The sequence below is a fragment of the Lacerta agilis genome, chromosome 10 (assembly GCF_009819535.1).
Source record: "Lacerta agilis isolate rLacAgi1 chromosome 10, rLacAgi1.pri, whole genome shotgun sequence".
Lineage (NCBI taxonomy): Eukaryota > Metazoa > Chordata > Lepidosauria > Squamata > Lacertidae > Lacerta > Lacerta agilis.
The window spans coordinates 21,627,279-21,644,744 of record NC_046321.1 but is presented as its reverse complement, the minus strand read 5'-3'; the positions used below and the strand labels follow the sequence as shown (position 1 = coordinate 21,644,744).

Sequence of the window (17,466 nt, the reverse complement as noted above, 5' to 3'; positions counted from 1 at the left end):
GTTATCGGAAGTGCTAAACCAGCCTGAATATTACTGGTCAAATTGTGCTGGAGTTGAGGGGCAGATACTGGGATCTCTAAAGCCAGCCAGCTCCGAATCTGTCCTATGGCACCCCAAACCCTCGTGGACCATCCTGGTTCCATTTGGCCTGTCCCTGCCCTCACAGCCCACAATCCAAGGAAGCCAGGGTGGGTGGGTTTGAAAATCAGAAGTTGTTCGCCCTAACTTGGTCAAAGCTCCCTGTCCTGCTAAGTACAGTGGGACATTGTCCCTCTCATTCTATCAATATTATTACTATTGATAAACATTCTGTGGTTTTTAGTGTGTTTGTGGGAGGGGGTTATGGTTAGTTTTGTTTATATGCACTTTTGAGGATCGGTTGCTGGTTATCACAAGTCAGGAATAACTGTTGGACCCAGATCCTGGATCTGCTGTAGGTTAAGCATTGGATCCCTGCAATTTTCACTGCTTGGAGACTGGGGTGCGTGCAACAATGCTGCTATATCAAGAAAGAAAACCCAAGGCAATGAATAAGCAGAAAAATCGAGGATGGAAGAATTGCTGGCTCAAACCCAAGACCATCTAGTCAAGGATTCTGCTTCCAACAGCAACTTGCCAGACATCTCTGAGAGGTCATAGGCAGGCCATAAAGTTGAACAACCCCCTGTTTGTCCCTGGCATCTGGTATTTCAGAGTATGCTGCCTCTGTGCAGAGATTCCATAAAACTAATACATATATATAATATATATATTATACACACACACACACACACACACACACACCAGTGGTACCTCGCAAGACGAATGCCTCGCTAGACGAAAACTCGCTAGACGAAAGGCATTCGCTAACGAAATTCCCTATGGGCGCGACTCACAAGATGAGAAATTTTCGCTTTTTTCCCGTCTGTGCTTCGCAAGACGAAATTTTCGCCTAGACAACAGCACTCGCAGAACGAATTAATTTTGTCTTGCGAGGCACCACTGTATTTAAAAACCCTCTCTAAAGCTACGTTATTAAGGTCATCTGCAGGGTGGACATAAAGTAGAAGATGAAGGGATTACAGCTCCAGTCTTCTGGGAACCGTACACAAGTCTCTGCCTGAAACTCAGTTAGTAGTTCCAAGACCTAAGAGACCTGTGGCACTGTACAGGTTAAGTCTGAGATCTGCAAACTAAGTGCAGATTTCTTGGCCACCTTGACATGATTGTAGGAGAGACCCAATTAGATTTTTGTTTGTTTGTTACAACTTATACCGTACTTAAAACAGTTGCACTGAGGAGACCCTTCACACTGGCAATGGGGGAGAGGGAGTTAATTCTTTCCCTCATTCCCCAAAAGTCAATCCTTGCCTTTATCTTACACACATTTAACTTTGCAGCTTTAATAGCTATGGGAGAGAGAGAAATACAGGTTAAACAGGTATCTTATTTTTCCCGAACAGCTGAGTGTGTGTGGGGGGGGGGGGCAATTTCCATCTGGAGGGGGCATTCAGCTGCTCTGAAGGATAACTAAATAAAAGACAGCTGATCACATTAGTTTGGTCCTAGGTTCTACAAGCAAATGAGTGATTTTGACCATCTTGTTTCCTGAATAATACACAGCAAACCCAGTTTTTAAACTAGTGGATTTTCAAAAGTAGACAGAAATATAGCATAAGGCCTGCTTGTTTGAAGAGCAGGTGCAGGAATTATCTGTTTAAAAGGTTTACTGATTTGTTTTTAATAATGATGGATGGATAGATATATATAATATATATATATATATATATATATATATATATATATATATATATGGTTTTATGTATATATTTGCTTTCAACTGTGAATTTTAACATCGTTTATTACCTTCAATTTTATTGTACAGATTTTTCTATCAAGCAGTTTTCAAGTCTTCTAAATAAATAAAACTTGGGGATTTGAGGAAGGGTTGTGCTTCAGTGGGACAAGGTCCCTTGTTCAAAGCCCAGCATGTCCCAGGTAGGGCTGGGAGTATAGTGTAGACAATACTGAGCTAGATGACCGGTGTCTGACTCAGTATAAAGCATCTTACTATGTTCCCAGAGGCAGTGCTGGACCCAGACCATTTAGGGCTATATACATTACCACTGCATTCATGTTTCACATCCCAACTCTCTGCATGTGTCCGTTGCCTTTTCTGTATCATTGGACCTCAAATGTACTTGTAGCCAAGCGAAGTGAAAGCACATTAATGGATGCTACTGTGCTAAAGCTAAGGCTCAGACCTACCAAACACACAAAGGACAGTGCTCATAGCATCAGGCTAATATTACACAACCCTAAAAGATGATTTAATCCTCCCTCTCCCAGCAAAGAGAGAGGAAAAGGTGAAGGGATATTTCTTCGTTTAACTAATACAATGCAGCTGCACGAAATTGATTCTGGGACCAATAAGATTTGGGCGGGGGGGGAGTGAAATCTAAAACCTATATAAGCAGGAAACAACCCTATAAAGTAGTAATGAAGAATTTATTGACATACATAAAAAATGGAATGTTATTTCTAAAAAGTCAGTTGAAATTATTGTATTCAGCTCAGCACAATGTGGGTATTACAATGAAGATATGCTTTCTAAAAATATAATAATGAACCCCCAATCCACAACAGATGTTAAAGGAGCCATTCCCCACCCCCCATAGCAAGAAAACATTAAACATGAAGAACTGCCCCTGTTGCCTTGTGAGATGTAATTAGTTGTGGGTGATCTCCTTTTGGAGATAACATGCACTGTTCATTTCAGTACGAAAGCTGAGTGATCCTCTTTTCAAAAGGTCAGCAGCTGATTATTTGGAGGGGGATTCTTAGATCCTATTCTCTTAACTTTAATTTCCCACATGGCAGGGAGTTGTTACGAGGTTTTTGTATCAGTTTCAATACAAAATTTCCGAAGCAGTGTACAATATTAAAAAAGCCCCGTAACAATCAAATCATGAGAGAGCAGAAGTATCCTAAAACAATTAAGAACGGAAATGCAATAAAAAAGCAAAAGCCATCAACACCATGAACATAGCAGCAAAGACACGCATATTAGCAAGCAAAAGGGAGGTCTTAACCTGCTCGGAAAAGGATAGCAGAGTGGGAACTCCAGAAACCTTTGGCAGGAGGGTGTTCCACAATGCCAGGTTTACACCTGAAAAGGCCCTGTGTCTCCTGGGAGCTACCTGGGCCTCTATCCAAAATGGTGCCAAGTCACTTGCTCAAGGATTTCTGCCCGTGCGTTAGAATTTTCTCTCCTCCTCCCACCATGCCTCCCATAAATTTCTTTGCATGCATTTCTGTCTAGTTTCAAGATATTATATTTCTGAATTAGACTTGCATTTACCTTTTGTTTCTCTTTTTTAAAATTCTGCTTCTTTCACTCATACGTATGCTGCAGATCACAGCTTTAGACATGTTCCAAACCACTGAAGTCGTCATAAATCTTTAACAAAAATCAGGAGACTCTCTGTAGTAAAAAAAATATTAATAATAATCCAGGGGACTAATTTCCAATTAAGATTTAGATTTGTGGTACTCCCCGTTGTATTCTGGTGATAAGAGGCACTGTCCAATATATTAAGAAGACCATTCTCTAAGTTGTTAACCTGATTAATCAGACATTCTATGATTAATAAATCCAATCTGACATAATTTTTATTCCTTGCTGACATATGTATACAGTTTCTTAGTTCTGGACTGCCTATGCAGCAAGCATCAAAGTAAATGTGTTGTAAAATGTTGTAGAAGGATGTTTTAAAAGAAGGTGGCGTGCATGGAGTGTGTGGTAGGTGAGACGTTCTGCTTTTATCAAAATAATAAATACAAGATTTAAGTTACCACCTATTACCACTTTCACCTTATTGAAATGAGTGCAGTAATGTAAAGTTTGGGTATTAGGTACAGTAGTACCTCAGGTTAAGAACTTAATTCGTTCTGGAGATCCATTCTTAACCTGAAACTGTTCTTAACCTGAGGTACCACTTAAGCTAATGGGGCCTCCCGCTGCTGCCGCGCCACAATGTCTGTTCTCATCCTGAAGCAAAGTTCTTAACCCAAGGTACTATTTCTGGGTTAGCGGAGTCTGTAACCTGAAGCGTCTGTAACCCGAGGTACCACTGTACATAAATAGAGCATAATGTCAGCCAGGAGTTATCTAGCAGATCTTTGAGGAAGATAAATCTTCCATTAGCTGGACCACTGCTTCTGACCCATCAAGCTATATTTTATAGTCATCCAACAACACACACACAAAACAGACAGTATCACACACAGGAAAATGCCTCAGATTAGACCATTTGTACATCAGTACTGACTACTCTGGCAGTCACACTCCAAGGACCCAGATCACATCACCTGTCTCCTAATCTCCTTTTAACAGGAGATGCCAGGGACTGAACCTGCACCCAAGGCATGTGCTCGACCACTGAGCTATGTTCCCTCACCATATGCAATTACATGAGTTGAACAGTGAATATCTCCCCCCACTTTCTACTGAGACCTTCCATATATGATTTTCAAGCACACCCTGAGAACTGAAGGGGTCTGTGTTCATTTCCGAAAAGGGGGGGCCTGCTATTGTGACCTACAAAACCGTGATTGAAATAATCCTCTCAAGACCTGAGGGCTTTCAGAATAGAAGGCATATATTGTTTTGACGTGAATGAAGCTGAAAAGTTGCTTTGACATCCTGCTGTCAAGGAAACCAGTCCACACAAAAAGAAAACAATTGTGATTGTATCAGTCAAATGATTCAAGTGACCTTAGGAAATAATAATACAGGCTCCAGTTTCAAATATCTATATTCATCCTGGGGATGGGGGTGGGAATAAGGGTATTTGCTCTCCATATTCATTTGGAAGTCATTTTCAATCGGGAATGTGTAAAGCACTGTATCTCCTCCAAGACTGTCAGGTCAAACTATACATACAATGCTCCACATACTTGCATTCATAAGAACTGAGAGCCTGGAGAAGAGAGTAGGAGAGGATGGCGGATGATGCTCAGCCGTTTTTCAGGCATATACTGCATGCGCACATAGATGTATGTGCACTCTACAAAAACAGCCACCACCAGTAGTCCAATAATAAAATTTAAATGCCTTTGTTTACATGTCAATAGGTTACATTGTACCAGTATGTTACATTGTATGTTAGGGTTGCCATGTTGCAAGAAGTGAAAATCCAGACAAAAAAATTGTTGAGCTTTTTTGGGCAAAATCTCAACTCTTCCGATATAGGCTGCCATACATCCCGGACATTTTTTGATGCTTTTCGAAATATATGCTATACCTACTGCAGGAATCTGTACCCCCATAGTGAGTTTGCACCGTCCAACTGTATTATTAATATTTATTGATTTTGACAATTTATGTACCACTTAATTGCAATCATCTCTGCTGTAGTCATCCTTTTTAGTTTTCAGTACAGTTCTGTGGATCCTGAACACATGATGTTCAAATAGTGCTATGAAATAAGGTGTATGGCCTAGGTTTAAAATGCCTATTGAACATTTCAAGAAAGCAGACAAAGGAAGGTTACCGGTAATCCTAGCTCTTTTATCATGCCGAAATTGTGCCACACCTGGGAGTATTCCCACAATATATCTAAAAATTAAACACTGGAATCATAACAGCACCAACAGTTGGCACATTTACTAATTTCAGGATGGATAAAGGCAGTGGGGTGCCAATGGAAACACATGGCTATTGTTGCTGGCATGTGTCTACACTACTTACAGAACAGAATAAAAAAACAGAGTTAAAAACATTAATACATTAACAAAGCAACAACTGGAAGAATCACATCAACAACAATGTCAAAACAACAGCAGTATATATATGACATGATAACCCACTCCAACATCCAGGAAACGAGGAATCTTTAACCTGGCACTGAAAATGCCTTTTTATTAAGATGTGGGCCTAGCATGTCACAATGAAGTTTTAAAATTAGAGTGGTTAATTCAAGCAGTGGCAAATGTTATCTAAATTAGGTTTGATTCTTTCTCTTTTTTTTGTAAAAAAAAAAAGTGTAGATTACGACAGCATGCCTCAGAAGTGTTTCAAAGAAAAAGAGGGGGGAGCCTCAGACGCCTTACAAGCCTCTAGGCCAAACTTAGCTAATAAGCAACATTTCAAACTGAATATATTGCCAGCTTGCCGTGACCAGAAGGTTAAACTCAGTTTGTTTGAAGCTGTTATCCTCCTCAATCAACTGGGACAAGAACAACAGATTATTCTCAATCCAATGCTTCCAGAAAGTGCCTCTGCTCTTTGTCTTGACCTCTGGATTTTGCCATGGCGTCAGGACCATATGAGCATATGGATCAAAGGCAGGGCTGCAGGAGTTTGCCAAGCCAGACACATGTTCAAAGGGCTGTGAACGATCGGGTATTTAAAAATGGATAGAATCCAAGGCCTATCTAAGCATACACTCACTGATCCATTTCCAAAAAGAACTATTTGGGCATTCCCTGGGCAGCTTCCAGAAGACAATACTTAACCCTGGAAAGGAGGAAGGCTTTGATACAGGCTAAAAGGGCAACGCCTTGCTACACTCTTATTGACAGCTGGAGATTTTATAAGCTGTTCTGCATTTGCCAGACCACAGGATAGTTTTGCAAATGCATTTATAAAATTAAAAAGCCAACTTTAGTAATGGTTTCGGGGAATATGCACAGGTAGCATTAAAATTCGTATTAAAAGTACTAATTTTCCCTCACCAAATATTCATCATGGGAACTTGTCCATCTGTCTAGATTTTGACAGCAGCACTTCTCTAGAATGCCTGCCATACTTGCTCAGACTAATATGCAGATATTGCTAGTGATGGTCAGAACAGGATATTTAATGGACTCAGCACCTCAAAGTAAAAGACCACTGGCCAACTTTCGAAAGTTGCACATGTAAAGGTTTGCGGTTCTTTAATGTTTTCTGAGTGGCACTTCACCAAGTAGCTGCCTCATTTGCACAACAGGAGAGCGAAATCGGATAGGAACATTGGATGCTGCTTTAAAATAAATCGGACAGGTATGTCCAGCATTCAAAGCTGCCCAGGCGGCTGTTCTCCAGGAGTCTTTTCCAGACTTATATGGAGATGCTGGGATTGAACATAGTAGTTTGTTGCAAGCAAAGCATGAACTCTGTCATTAGGGATAGAGGAGAACTTTGAGTAAGTGTGGTTATCAAACCTGGTGCCATTTGGAATACTATGCAAACACACCTCCCCAAAATCATTGCAAGAGTGCAAAATTTAATCAACTAATCAGTAAGAATAATTGATTGAAATTTATTAAATTAACAAAGAAGGCATTCTGAGCAATCAGGAAATACATGTTATTTAAACATGTATTTAAGATAAAATACTTACAAAAACTGAATACAAGACAAAGGTATTTCCCCTTTACTTTCACCCAGGAGACAATAACTTTTTTAACATGGCACCTGCTGTGGCATTTATGCATGAAAACATTATTTTCCCTTTATTCAGAAGTAAAGTTTTATGATATGCACATTTATGCTACAATCCAACAAGCACTGAAACGGGAGTAAGACCTACTGAAGTGAATGGAATATGCTTCTGAGTAGCTAGACATACATGAGATTGCAACGCTTTGATTAAAATTTCTTCAATCACGGTATGGCCCTAATTACAAGTCTAATGCTGCAACAACAAAATGGGGTATATATGTCAGCAAGGCAAGGCGAAAGCAACATTTTCTAACCACTGTTTTTGTCCTTACTATATGTTGTTGTTGTTGTTGTTCAGTCGTGTCCGACTCTTCGTGACCCCATGGACCAGACCACGCCAGGAACCCCTATCCTCCACTGCCTCCCGCAGTTTGACCAAACTCATGCCAGTCGCTTCAAGAACACTGTCCAACCATCTCATCCTCTGTTGTCCCCTTCTCCTTGTGCCCTCCATCTTTCCCAACATCAGGGTCTTTTCCAGGGAGTCTTCTCTTCTCATGAGGTGGCCAAAGTACTGGAGCCTCAACTTCAGGATCTGCCCTTCCAGTGAGCACTCAGGGCTGATTTCTTTAAGGATGGATGAGTTTGATGTTTTTGCAGTCCATGGGACTCTCAAGAGTCTCCTCCAGCACCATAATTCAAAAGCATCAATTCTTTGGCGATCAGTCTTCTTCATGGTCCAGCTCTCAATTCCATACATTACTACTGGGAGAACCATAGCTTTAACTATACAGACCTTTGTCAGCAAGGTGATGTCTCTGCTTTTTAAGATGCTGTCTAGGTTGTCATTGCTTTCCTCCCAAGAAGCAGGCGTCTTTTAATTTCGTGACTGCTGTCACCATCTGCAGTGATCATGGAGCCCAAGAAAGTAAAATCTCTCACTGCCTCCATTTCTTCCCCTTCTATTTGCCAGGAGGTGAGGGGACCAGTGGCCATGATCTTAGTTTTTTTGATGTTGAGCTTCAGACCATATACAGTCCCCTAATTCATGTTTGTAATTCTTCCATTGTTTTTAAACAACATTTTGAGACTCATTCCATTGTTTCATGCTGAACAACAACCAAACCTTAAAAGCAACTTGGTGGGTTGTAGTTTTCAATGGACTAAAGCAGCAATATACGGTAAAGAAAGTACCCTCCCAGTCTCATCCAAGTTCAGTGTTCTAGCGAATTAAGAGTGACAGTAAAGAGAGATTATTTCTTTAGGGACAATATCTGCCAACAGAAACTGTACTGGAAAGGAGCATGAACTTTTTACCAAGTAGCACATTTCTGTATTGCTGAGAAATATTAAATTTTCAAACTCAATTTTGTGAATAATGTAAAAAGGCAACAGAGGAGATCAAACAACGTGCAAGACCTCTTCCTGAGACTCTGGAGAGCTGCTGCCAGTCAGAGTAGACAACAGGTAAACGAGATTGACAAATATAAGGCAGGTTCCTCTTTCTTCCTCTTTTTCTTATTCCAACTTTACATATTTAAATTAAAAGAAGCTGAAAACGGGGTGTCTGAAGAGTTTCTGAATCTTTTCTGTGTAAGCACAGCCAAATGTTGGAAATATTCACGGAATGAGAGCTGTGACATTAATGTGTTGAAAATAATCTATGTGGGAGCTTTGTATATTGTTGTTTCAGAGAAGGCTGAGTCACAAACCTAAAGTGACAAGAGGTGCTCCTGTCCCAAAGGACTTTGCTGCGGATTGGTGGCCTTTTGTGACATTTACGAATTGGGTGACCCATCTAAATATGATTTTATTCGGAGGAACTTTGGGATTTATATTGTTTGCCCCTTGATCAGTGCTTTTCTTCCACCACACTCTCATCTCTATTGTCACCTCTTCCCCCTTTATCTAATATTTTGACCGATCTTATTAACGTATTGTTTCTCCGCGCTTGCCAGAGCTACATGGTAGGCTTAACACCTGCTTTGCACCTGTGTTGTTGTTGAATTTACACTGTTATCAATAAAAAACAAAAAATGATGAAAACCATCAGTTACGAGTGCAACTTGCAATAGAATGTTGCAGTTGTAAAACATGTTCTTGTTCACTATTCCAGTCAGCTGGACATGGGACATTTTATTGCAATTTGCACTCGTAACTGATGATTTCCATCATTTTATTTATTTTTTATTGGTAACAGTATAAATTCAACAACAACACAGGTGCAAAGCAGGTGTTAAGCCTTCCATGTAGCTCTGGCAAGCGTAGAGAAGCAATAGGTTAATAAGATCAGTAATATAATAATAATAATAATTAATAATAATACTGAAACTTTTCAAAATACTCCACTGCATTTCTCCCCCCCCCCCCCCAGTTTTTTTATTCCCCCTGCAACAGTCAGCCAGCATTGTGTGGCTCCTGAGCCTGTTCAATCCTCACTGGCTTGTTTTGAAGGCTCCCTCTGAAGAGTGACTGTCCTTCTGCAAACTTGGGGATTTCTCAAATCCCATTAGTATTTCTATCTTGTCCATTTTGGCTACCATACTTCAAAAACAGAGGGAATGGTCCACTGGAGTGTTTAAAAGCCACATGAGAGCTAACAATCCAAGTTCTAATGGAAAAAGAAAGAAGGTAAGGATTGAGAACAGAAAAGGTGCATGATCTTTAGGATTTGGGCAACGGGAACTTTTCTTTAAAAGTTCTGCAAAAAAATCACGTGAACATGTGTAAAACACTGAAGTGAATGGCAAGTTCCTAAATTTTGAACAAATGTAGTAGTTAATAGTTTTTATTACATTTCTATGATATCCTTATCATATCATAATGTTATAATATTCTGTGATAACAGAAAGACAGCCTATTAAACTGAGTAAGAATTTCCTTCCCAACATTTCAGTGCTAATTAAAATATTGCAGTACCAAGAAAACAGCACTTAAAATAATTAACATGTCTCTCTTCTTCATCAGAAAGGGCTTAAAATGATTACACATATACCTCTTGGGGATGTTTGGTATTTAACATCACAGAAATATGACATTTGAATGTTTTATTTTGTAAAAAAAAAACTGTCTTAAAAACGCAAGCTGCACCTAGCACTGGCATGCAGAAGCTCATTGAAAAGTTATTCAGAATTGAAATATTATCTTCAAAATTAAAATATGCTGCGATTTTCCGAAATCCACATGCAAATTCAGTGGCCATGAGAATCAGAGCAAAAAGTGCAAATTTCAATCCTTGATAACTGACTTGCCTTGCAGCCAACTTTCCCCATCCTCAACCTGCAGCTGCTCTTTTTTAAAATATTATTATTATTATTATTATTATTATTATTATTATTATTATTATTATTATTTATTACTGAAACTTTTCAACATACAATACAATAAAAAAACTAATCTAAATAAAAATAATATAGAAAACAAAATAGAGAAAGAAGAGGGAAGAAAGAAAAATGCAAAGCCCTCTATCAGAGATAGATCTCACACAAAAGCGGATAGACCCTCCCAGCTCTCACCTGGGAACTTCCCTTTCTTCTCCCAGCCTCCCACCCTGGGGTATCTTCCCTTCCCTGCTTCTCACACAGGGTTCTTCACCAGCCAGCCATCACCTTCCTGTGCATAGTACCCTCCCTAACCCAGAATAGAGGACACCAGAAAACAAAACAAAACGTAGGCATGAGTAAACTGTTCATTATGAGTGCACTCAAGAGCCCTCAACTTTGCTTCCCAGCCATATTGGAGCTGACAATAATATGCTCTCCCCCGCCACCTCACCTATTATTCTTGCATTTGCTTTTTCCTCAGTTTTATCAAAAAAGTCACACAACCCCCATCACCTTTGAAATGTGAGTATGAAACACAGGTACTAAGAGCTAGTAAAAAAAAAACCCATCATTTTTAAAATGGTAACAACTGGGTGGACAAACAGAAAGATGTTCCTACAGTGCTCTTTTTTTTAAGTAAAAGAAGACTGAAAGCCCACCAGAAGTAGAAGGTCAAGTCTAGAGACGGAGTTGTAGTGGTCCAAGTGTTGAACCAGGGCTGGGAAGATCCACTTACTTCTGGGCAACATTTGATAATAATCCCTGGTTCCTATGTTATTCTATCTTGCTGAAAATCTTAGAACATGCCAGAATTGACAGCTAAACCAACTCACAGGCTGCAATCCTAGCCCTACTTACCTTATCTGGAAGCAAACCCCATGGAATTCAATAGGACTTAACTTCTGAATAGACTTGGGTAGGATTGTGCTGGGAACAGGGAAACAACAACAGCAAATGAAATCAAGAGCTCCTTACCCACAAGCAGGTCCATATTCATTTATCAGTTTCCTGTGTTCTTCCCAAAAGCCCTGTATGGACATAAAGAAACATTGCAGTGTTATCACCAATTCTTTGCACCATTCTTTCTGAACTTCCTGCTACTTCACCAACCTTCATCCAGAAATCGAATCTGAGAACGCAAGAAGAGCCAATGGCCCCTCTAGCCAAGCATCCAATTCTCTCAGGGGCCATCCAGATCCCTGTGGAAAACTTCAAGCAGGACTCCTCTCCTCTCCTCTCTGGGATTCAGAAGAATTACTGCCTCCAACTATGGTGGTAGAACATAGCCATCATGGTTAGCAGCCATAGATAGCTTTATCCTCTGTCTAACCTTCTTTCAAAGCAACCCAAGTCCTGAATATTCCCACTTCACTGGATGTCCATTATGAGAAAGGGAGAAAAACATTTCTCAATCTGCTCTCTCCATGCCATGCATAGTTTCATAAAGTTTGCTCCGAGCAGAAAGATGGGAATCTTTCTATAGCCAAACATCTCTCTCATATATACTTCCTTGTGTGGCCTCTGCAGGCAACTCTTTCCTTTAGACACCGCACCACCCAAAAACAGCTGCACTGCATGATCCGCTAACAATTGTACCCCAGAGACACTGCAAAGCATACTGTGGGGTGCACCTCACAGACAGCACACTCCTTCATTTGTGCTCCCAAGAATACAGATGTCCCAAGCAGTTTTTAAGGCTTGTTTGTCCATTGATGATACCACAATCTGCAGGCATCCAGCTTCTTCAATCCAGAGCGGACTGGGACATACCTTCTCTGTGCACTCTAGCAAGCAAGAATGGAAGCAGTCAGTAGCTGCTCCGTAAGTAGGGCTGTGCTGACCCATAGCCTTGTCCTGCTATGCTCTTGCATTGTTAGGAAACCCAGCTTCAAATACCGGTATATCAGATGTCAGGATGCCATAAATGGATAAGCGTATGCCGAAATGGTTATGGGCTATCTATCCATTTTGAAGGGGCAGAGAATGCATAGATAAAAGTTAAATTAAGAAGGGTTAAACACTTCGCTTGGAGGCGAAGCTGTTTTTTCTTTTTATACTATATTCTTACAGTGAGTGAATTTTATAGAGTATTACTTTAACTTGGCTGGTTTTTAAGATCTGGCTTCTTTTACGGTGCAGAGATATGATCTGTTTCAGAATCATATTTATTGGTGTTTGAATTACAGTCTTTTGTGCCAGTTTCTTGGATGTGCTTGTCATGACTTAAGTTGCAATGTCAGAATAACCTCTCTTCGGATCCTGTGTTCTTTTAAACTCTCAGTTTAGTCCTGAGCCGCCTTTTCTGGAGTCAGCCCTAACCAGAGGGCCAAAACCTTGAAAGGTTTGATCTAAATAATCCAGTGAAACCACCCACAATACATTTTTCTTCTGGGGGCAGGGGAACAAGCAATAGGTTCCCCGCTGATGGTTTTAACAACTGAAAGAGTCTGTAAAGAAGGAATCTTTAAGATATTTGGAGCCTGGGCTGTTTAAGCCTTTGTCTTCTAACGTGAGCACCTTGAATTGAGCCCGGAAATGAACTGGCAACAGCAATTCAGCTGTTTTAAAACAGGGGGCATATGGTCTCTAAAGGGAATACAACCAGAAATCTGGCTGATGCATTTTGGGCCAGTTTCTGAGTTTCAGCCCTATATATAATCAAAGTAAGGTTGGAGAATGTTAAAGCATTTCGACTCCAGGCCAAAGAGTCAAGCCACTTTTCTGCATAAATTTTAAGAATTTGTAGCGCAATTGTAACCATATCTACTCAGAGATGAAATCAATGGGACTTACGCCCAAGTAAATGGGGTTAGGGTTGTAGCCTAAACTGGAAAGTCACTTGACCCTTCAGCAAAAGAAGTGTTGGAACTGTCAAAGAGTACAGGGATGATGAATAGAGCCAAATGGAAAGAAGCAGGCTGCAGAGCGGGAAACAATCAAGGAAGAGACCTTTCAAGTATCCTCCCCCCCCCCAACAACAACAACTTTCATGAGGTAAGAAACTGCAATGGCTAAAAGAGCAAGCAGAGTCCTTTATTATAACAAAGCTTTAGTACCAGCAATGTATTTCATTCATTTACTGCCTTGCGCCCCCCCCCCCCAAAAAAAACCACATACTGAAAACAATGAAGTTCCTTGTGGTATTTGTGATTTCCAATAAAACACAAGATATTCAGATCACATTATCAAGGCCAGAATTTGAATCTCTGGAGACAGTGAAACAGCAGCTAATAAAGCTGGCAGCAGCGTTTCATGAGGAAAAATAATGCGCTAGGAAGATTCACTGAATGACGGATTTCAAAGCATTTCTTCTACTTTCTTTTTTAATCAAATGAATGCTTTACTTGCGGTGTGGTGCATTATTCATTGTAAGCCTTTGGGATTCTTCAAGAAAAGCAGGATTAAAAAAAATGTCTAAATAAGTTCTAATAACACTGAAATGGACAATTAGTTGCAAACAACAATAGCCATATCTTTTCTTCTTAATTAATGGAGAATAGCTGGGGCCAGGGCTGGATTTAGGTTTGATTAGTCCCTAAGCTACTGAAGGTAGTGGGGCCCTTTATATGTCCAGCTGTCCTCTGTCAACAACAAATTGTCACTGTTTTTTGTGTCGAATATATACTATATGGTAATTTATGGATCCATACACAACACAAAACACTGTTGCTGTATGCAGGTTTTATTTTATTTGTTTTTTATCTTATATTTTGGAAATGTACATCCAGGGTTTTTTTTCCCTTTAAATTATTTGGGGGCCCCAAGAGAGTGGGGCCCTAAACCATAGCTTGTTTAGCTTATACATATATCCGGCACTGGTAGAGGCTAGGGTGGGATTTCAGCACAGCACTAATATTAAGTGTAAAATAGTAAGTTGCAATAATATACTAAAAAGAAGGCTTCGGCCACTAGCAGCCTAATGCAATAAAGTTTCTCCATTTAATGGGGAAATGTAAAGGTAAAGGTAAATGTACCCCTGACCATTAGGTCCAGTTGTGGACGACTCTGGGTTTGAGTGCTCATCTTGCTCTATAGGCCGAGGGAGCCAGTGTTTGTCCATAGACAGCTTCCGGGTCATGTGGCCAGCATGACTCAGCCGCTTCTGGCGATCCAGAGCAGCACACAGAAACGCCGTTTACCTTCCCGCCGGAGCAGTACCTATTTATCTACTTGCACTTTTGGCATGCTTTTGAACTGCTAGGTGGGCAGGAGCAGGGACCGAGCAACGGGAGCTCACCCCGTTGCGGGGATTCGAACTGCCAACCTTCTAATTGGCAAGCCCTAGGCTCAGTGGTTTAGACCACAGCGCCACCCGTCCCCCTATAATGGGGAAATGTATCTATACCTAAATGTTTCTATACTTAAAAAGGAATGCCACCCTTAAAGATGCAACTTCAGAACTAGGGGAATAATAGCCAAGGGACAGGAGTTTTCACAATGTCAGAATTGGCTGACCTGAAACTTACACTGGTCAAAATGTGCAATCGGGTTACAAGCGCTTCTCTTCTGTTTTACATTCTCCTACAAGGTGGATCACACGTTCACATAAATAATGTGTGAGAGGAGCTCAAAAGATATCTAAGCACCACCTTTGAGAAGTGCAAAGGCTTTGCATATTCAGCCATTTTTCATCTACCTCTGCACTGACATCTTTAAGACACACGTACAGGGAAACCAGCTTAGCGATCATGGCCATAAAATTTTTAGCAATAAAAGTGGTTGCTTGTTATCAGCATTATGGGCAAAGTACGCATCAAGCCGCCTTCTCTGTCTGGCAGTCACAGTGGAAGTGACTCAGCAGAACAAGGCTCCCTAGCCGCACATCTACGGGGTGCAACACAAAACAGTTGGATCTAGCAAATGGAAGTCTAAATATTAAAATGTTTAAAATGCAGTGTAGCATTTGGGCATCACCTGATGCACATCAACTAATTTGGTTCCCTAGGACTGCAGCCCAGCCCCTGAACTCCTATTCAAGGAAGCTGTCGTCTCTGCACATGCAACGGCTGTTAGAATTTTATTATATTAAATCTATTCAGATGCTGACTTATGGTGGCTATGTAGCCAAAGCATTCTCAGAAACCAGCTCAGACTGTGTCTCAGGGTGTGGGGGACGTAATGGTATGCCCTAGAGCAGGGCATATAATCATAGAGTTGGAAGCAACCAAGAGGGTCATCTTGTCCAACCTTCTGCAATGCAGGAATCTTTTGGCCAATGTGGGCCTTGAACCCACGATGTTGAGATTAATAGTCTCATAATCTACCAACCGAGCTATCCCTCCTGTCTCATGGTTGGCTGGAACACGGGACAGGAAGACTCCACAATGCAACATGTTGTTGAGTGGACCAGTTGTAGGCCTGTCATCCCTAAATATGTGGCATCTCAACAATATGTACCAGACACAATAAATAGTACATGCTGTCTTCACACTGTACACATGTGCACACATGGAGTCAATTCAGTAAACCTATCACAAAGCTGAAATTGCTCTAGAAGCCAGCAGAATTTTTATCCAAGCCTTAAAAAAACAAAACACCAAGTCATGTACACAACTTGTTTCCTTTGATCATCATCTCTAATAGTTGTCCTCCGTGGGTAATATTCTTTAATTTATGTGTGTGCCATTTCAGATTTTTTCTCACACGCACACACACACAGGCCTTCTGAATTTAATGAAAGCAGCCTTCCTACCCTTTAGAGTTATTGAGAGGTTAGTGTTATGTAATTAAGTTAATCCTCATTTGTAAAGGCTAATTAACTAAATGCTAATTGAATCTGCATATGACAATTAGCACAATGTGTTCTCATTAGACAATTTTAAAAAATTACCCTGACTAAAATTCAGCAAACTGTAAATTATTTTGTACCTTTTAAAGAATTTTTGGGAGAAAAGGAAAAGGAATATTTTGATGCAATGTTGTGTTTATACACTTGATTAGCCATTTGCCTCATCTCATGAACCAACGATGCAAATAAATGGCTTTTTCCTATATTAATTCATCCAAGGCTACAAAACATATACCCACTTACCAGGGAGTAAGCTCCATTAAATTCAATGGGACTTACCTTTGAGCAGGCACATATAGAATTGCATTGTAAATGTATGCAAGTTTTAGGGTAATACTAAACAACAATCACCAACAAAACCAGTCAGAATTTCTTCAAACTGTACAGGTAGTAATCCCAGGACAGATGCAGAAACATCCAAATATTCTTTTAGCATATTGGTCACGTTTCAAATTTCAGTCATTCTTCAATAATCAACAGTCTAGGACAGAGATTGGGAACCTATGACCCTCCAAATGTTGCTGGACTCCAACGAGTCCCATCAGCTGCAGCCAGCATGGCCAATAGAGATGGATGATGGGAGTTGTAGTCCAACAACATCTGGGCTACATTGCCTGGTCTAGGACCAGCCTTCACAAATCTAGAATCCTCCAGATGTTTTAGAGTACAGTTCCCATCAGTCCCGGCCAGCAAGTTTTGTAATCTAAAACATCTGCAATACATCAACCTGGGGAAGGCTTACCTAGATACTTCACCATCCTCAACTCAACAAACCAGGCAGTATGTTCTCACAGCTTTTACACAACACCACACCTTCACCCATTGACCACCAGTGCTCTTGCATCTGGTTGGCCACTGTGGGAGTGCTATAAATCTACAAGTGAGGATCCTTTCTCAGCCCGAGGGCCACATTCCCCCAAGAGTGAACTTTCCGGGGGCCAGTGGTGGGT

The 17,466-nt window shown here is 40.6% G+C and overlaps 1 protein-coding gene across 2 annotated transcripts in view; it reads right to left on the bottom strand.

Annotated features, from left to right (window-relative positions):
- Nucleotides 1–17,466, bottom strand: part of TBXAS1 (thromboxane A synthase 1) — a 197,101-nt gene that overhangs the window by 133,315 nt on the left and 46,320 nt on the right. Inside the window, exons 1-2 of one of the 2 annotated variants that reach the window (XM_033161797.1) lie at nucleotides 11,839–11,859; nucleotides 11,704–11,756 (exon numbers count right to left, since the gene is read on the bottom strand). In XM_033161797.1, the coding sequence (XP_033017688.1) occupies nucleotides 11,704–11,756; nucleotides 11,839–11,844 (59 nt within the window). In that variant the 5' untranslated portion in view covers nucleotides 11,845–11,859. Of the gene's footprint in view, nucleotides 1–11,703; nucleotides 11,757–11,838; nucleotides 11,860–17,466 lie in introns of those variants that run through there. The other variant, XM_033161799.1, reaches the window with a different exon arrangement.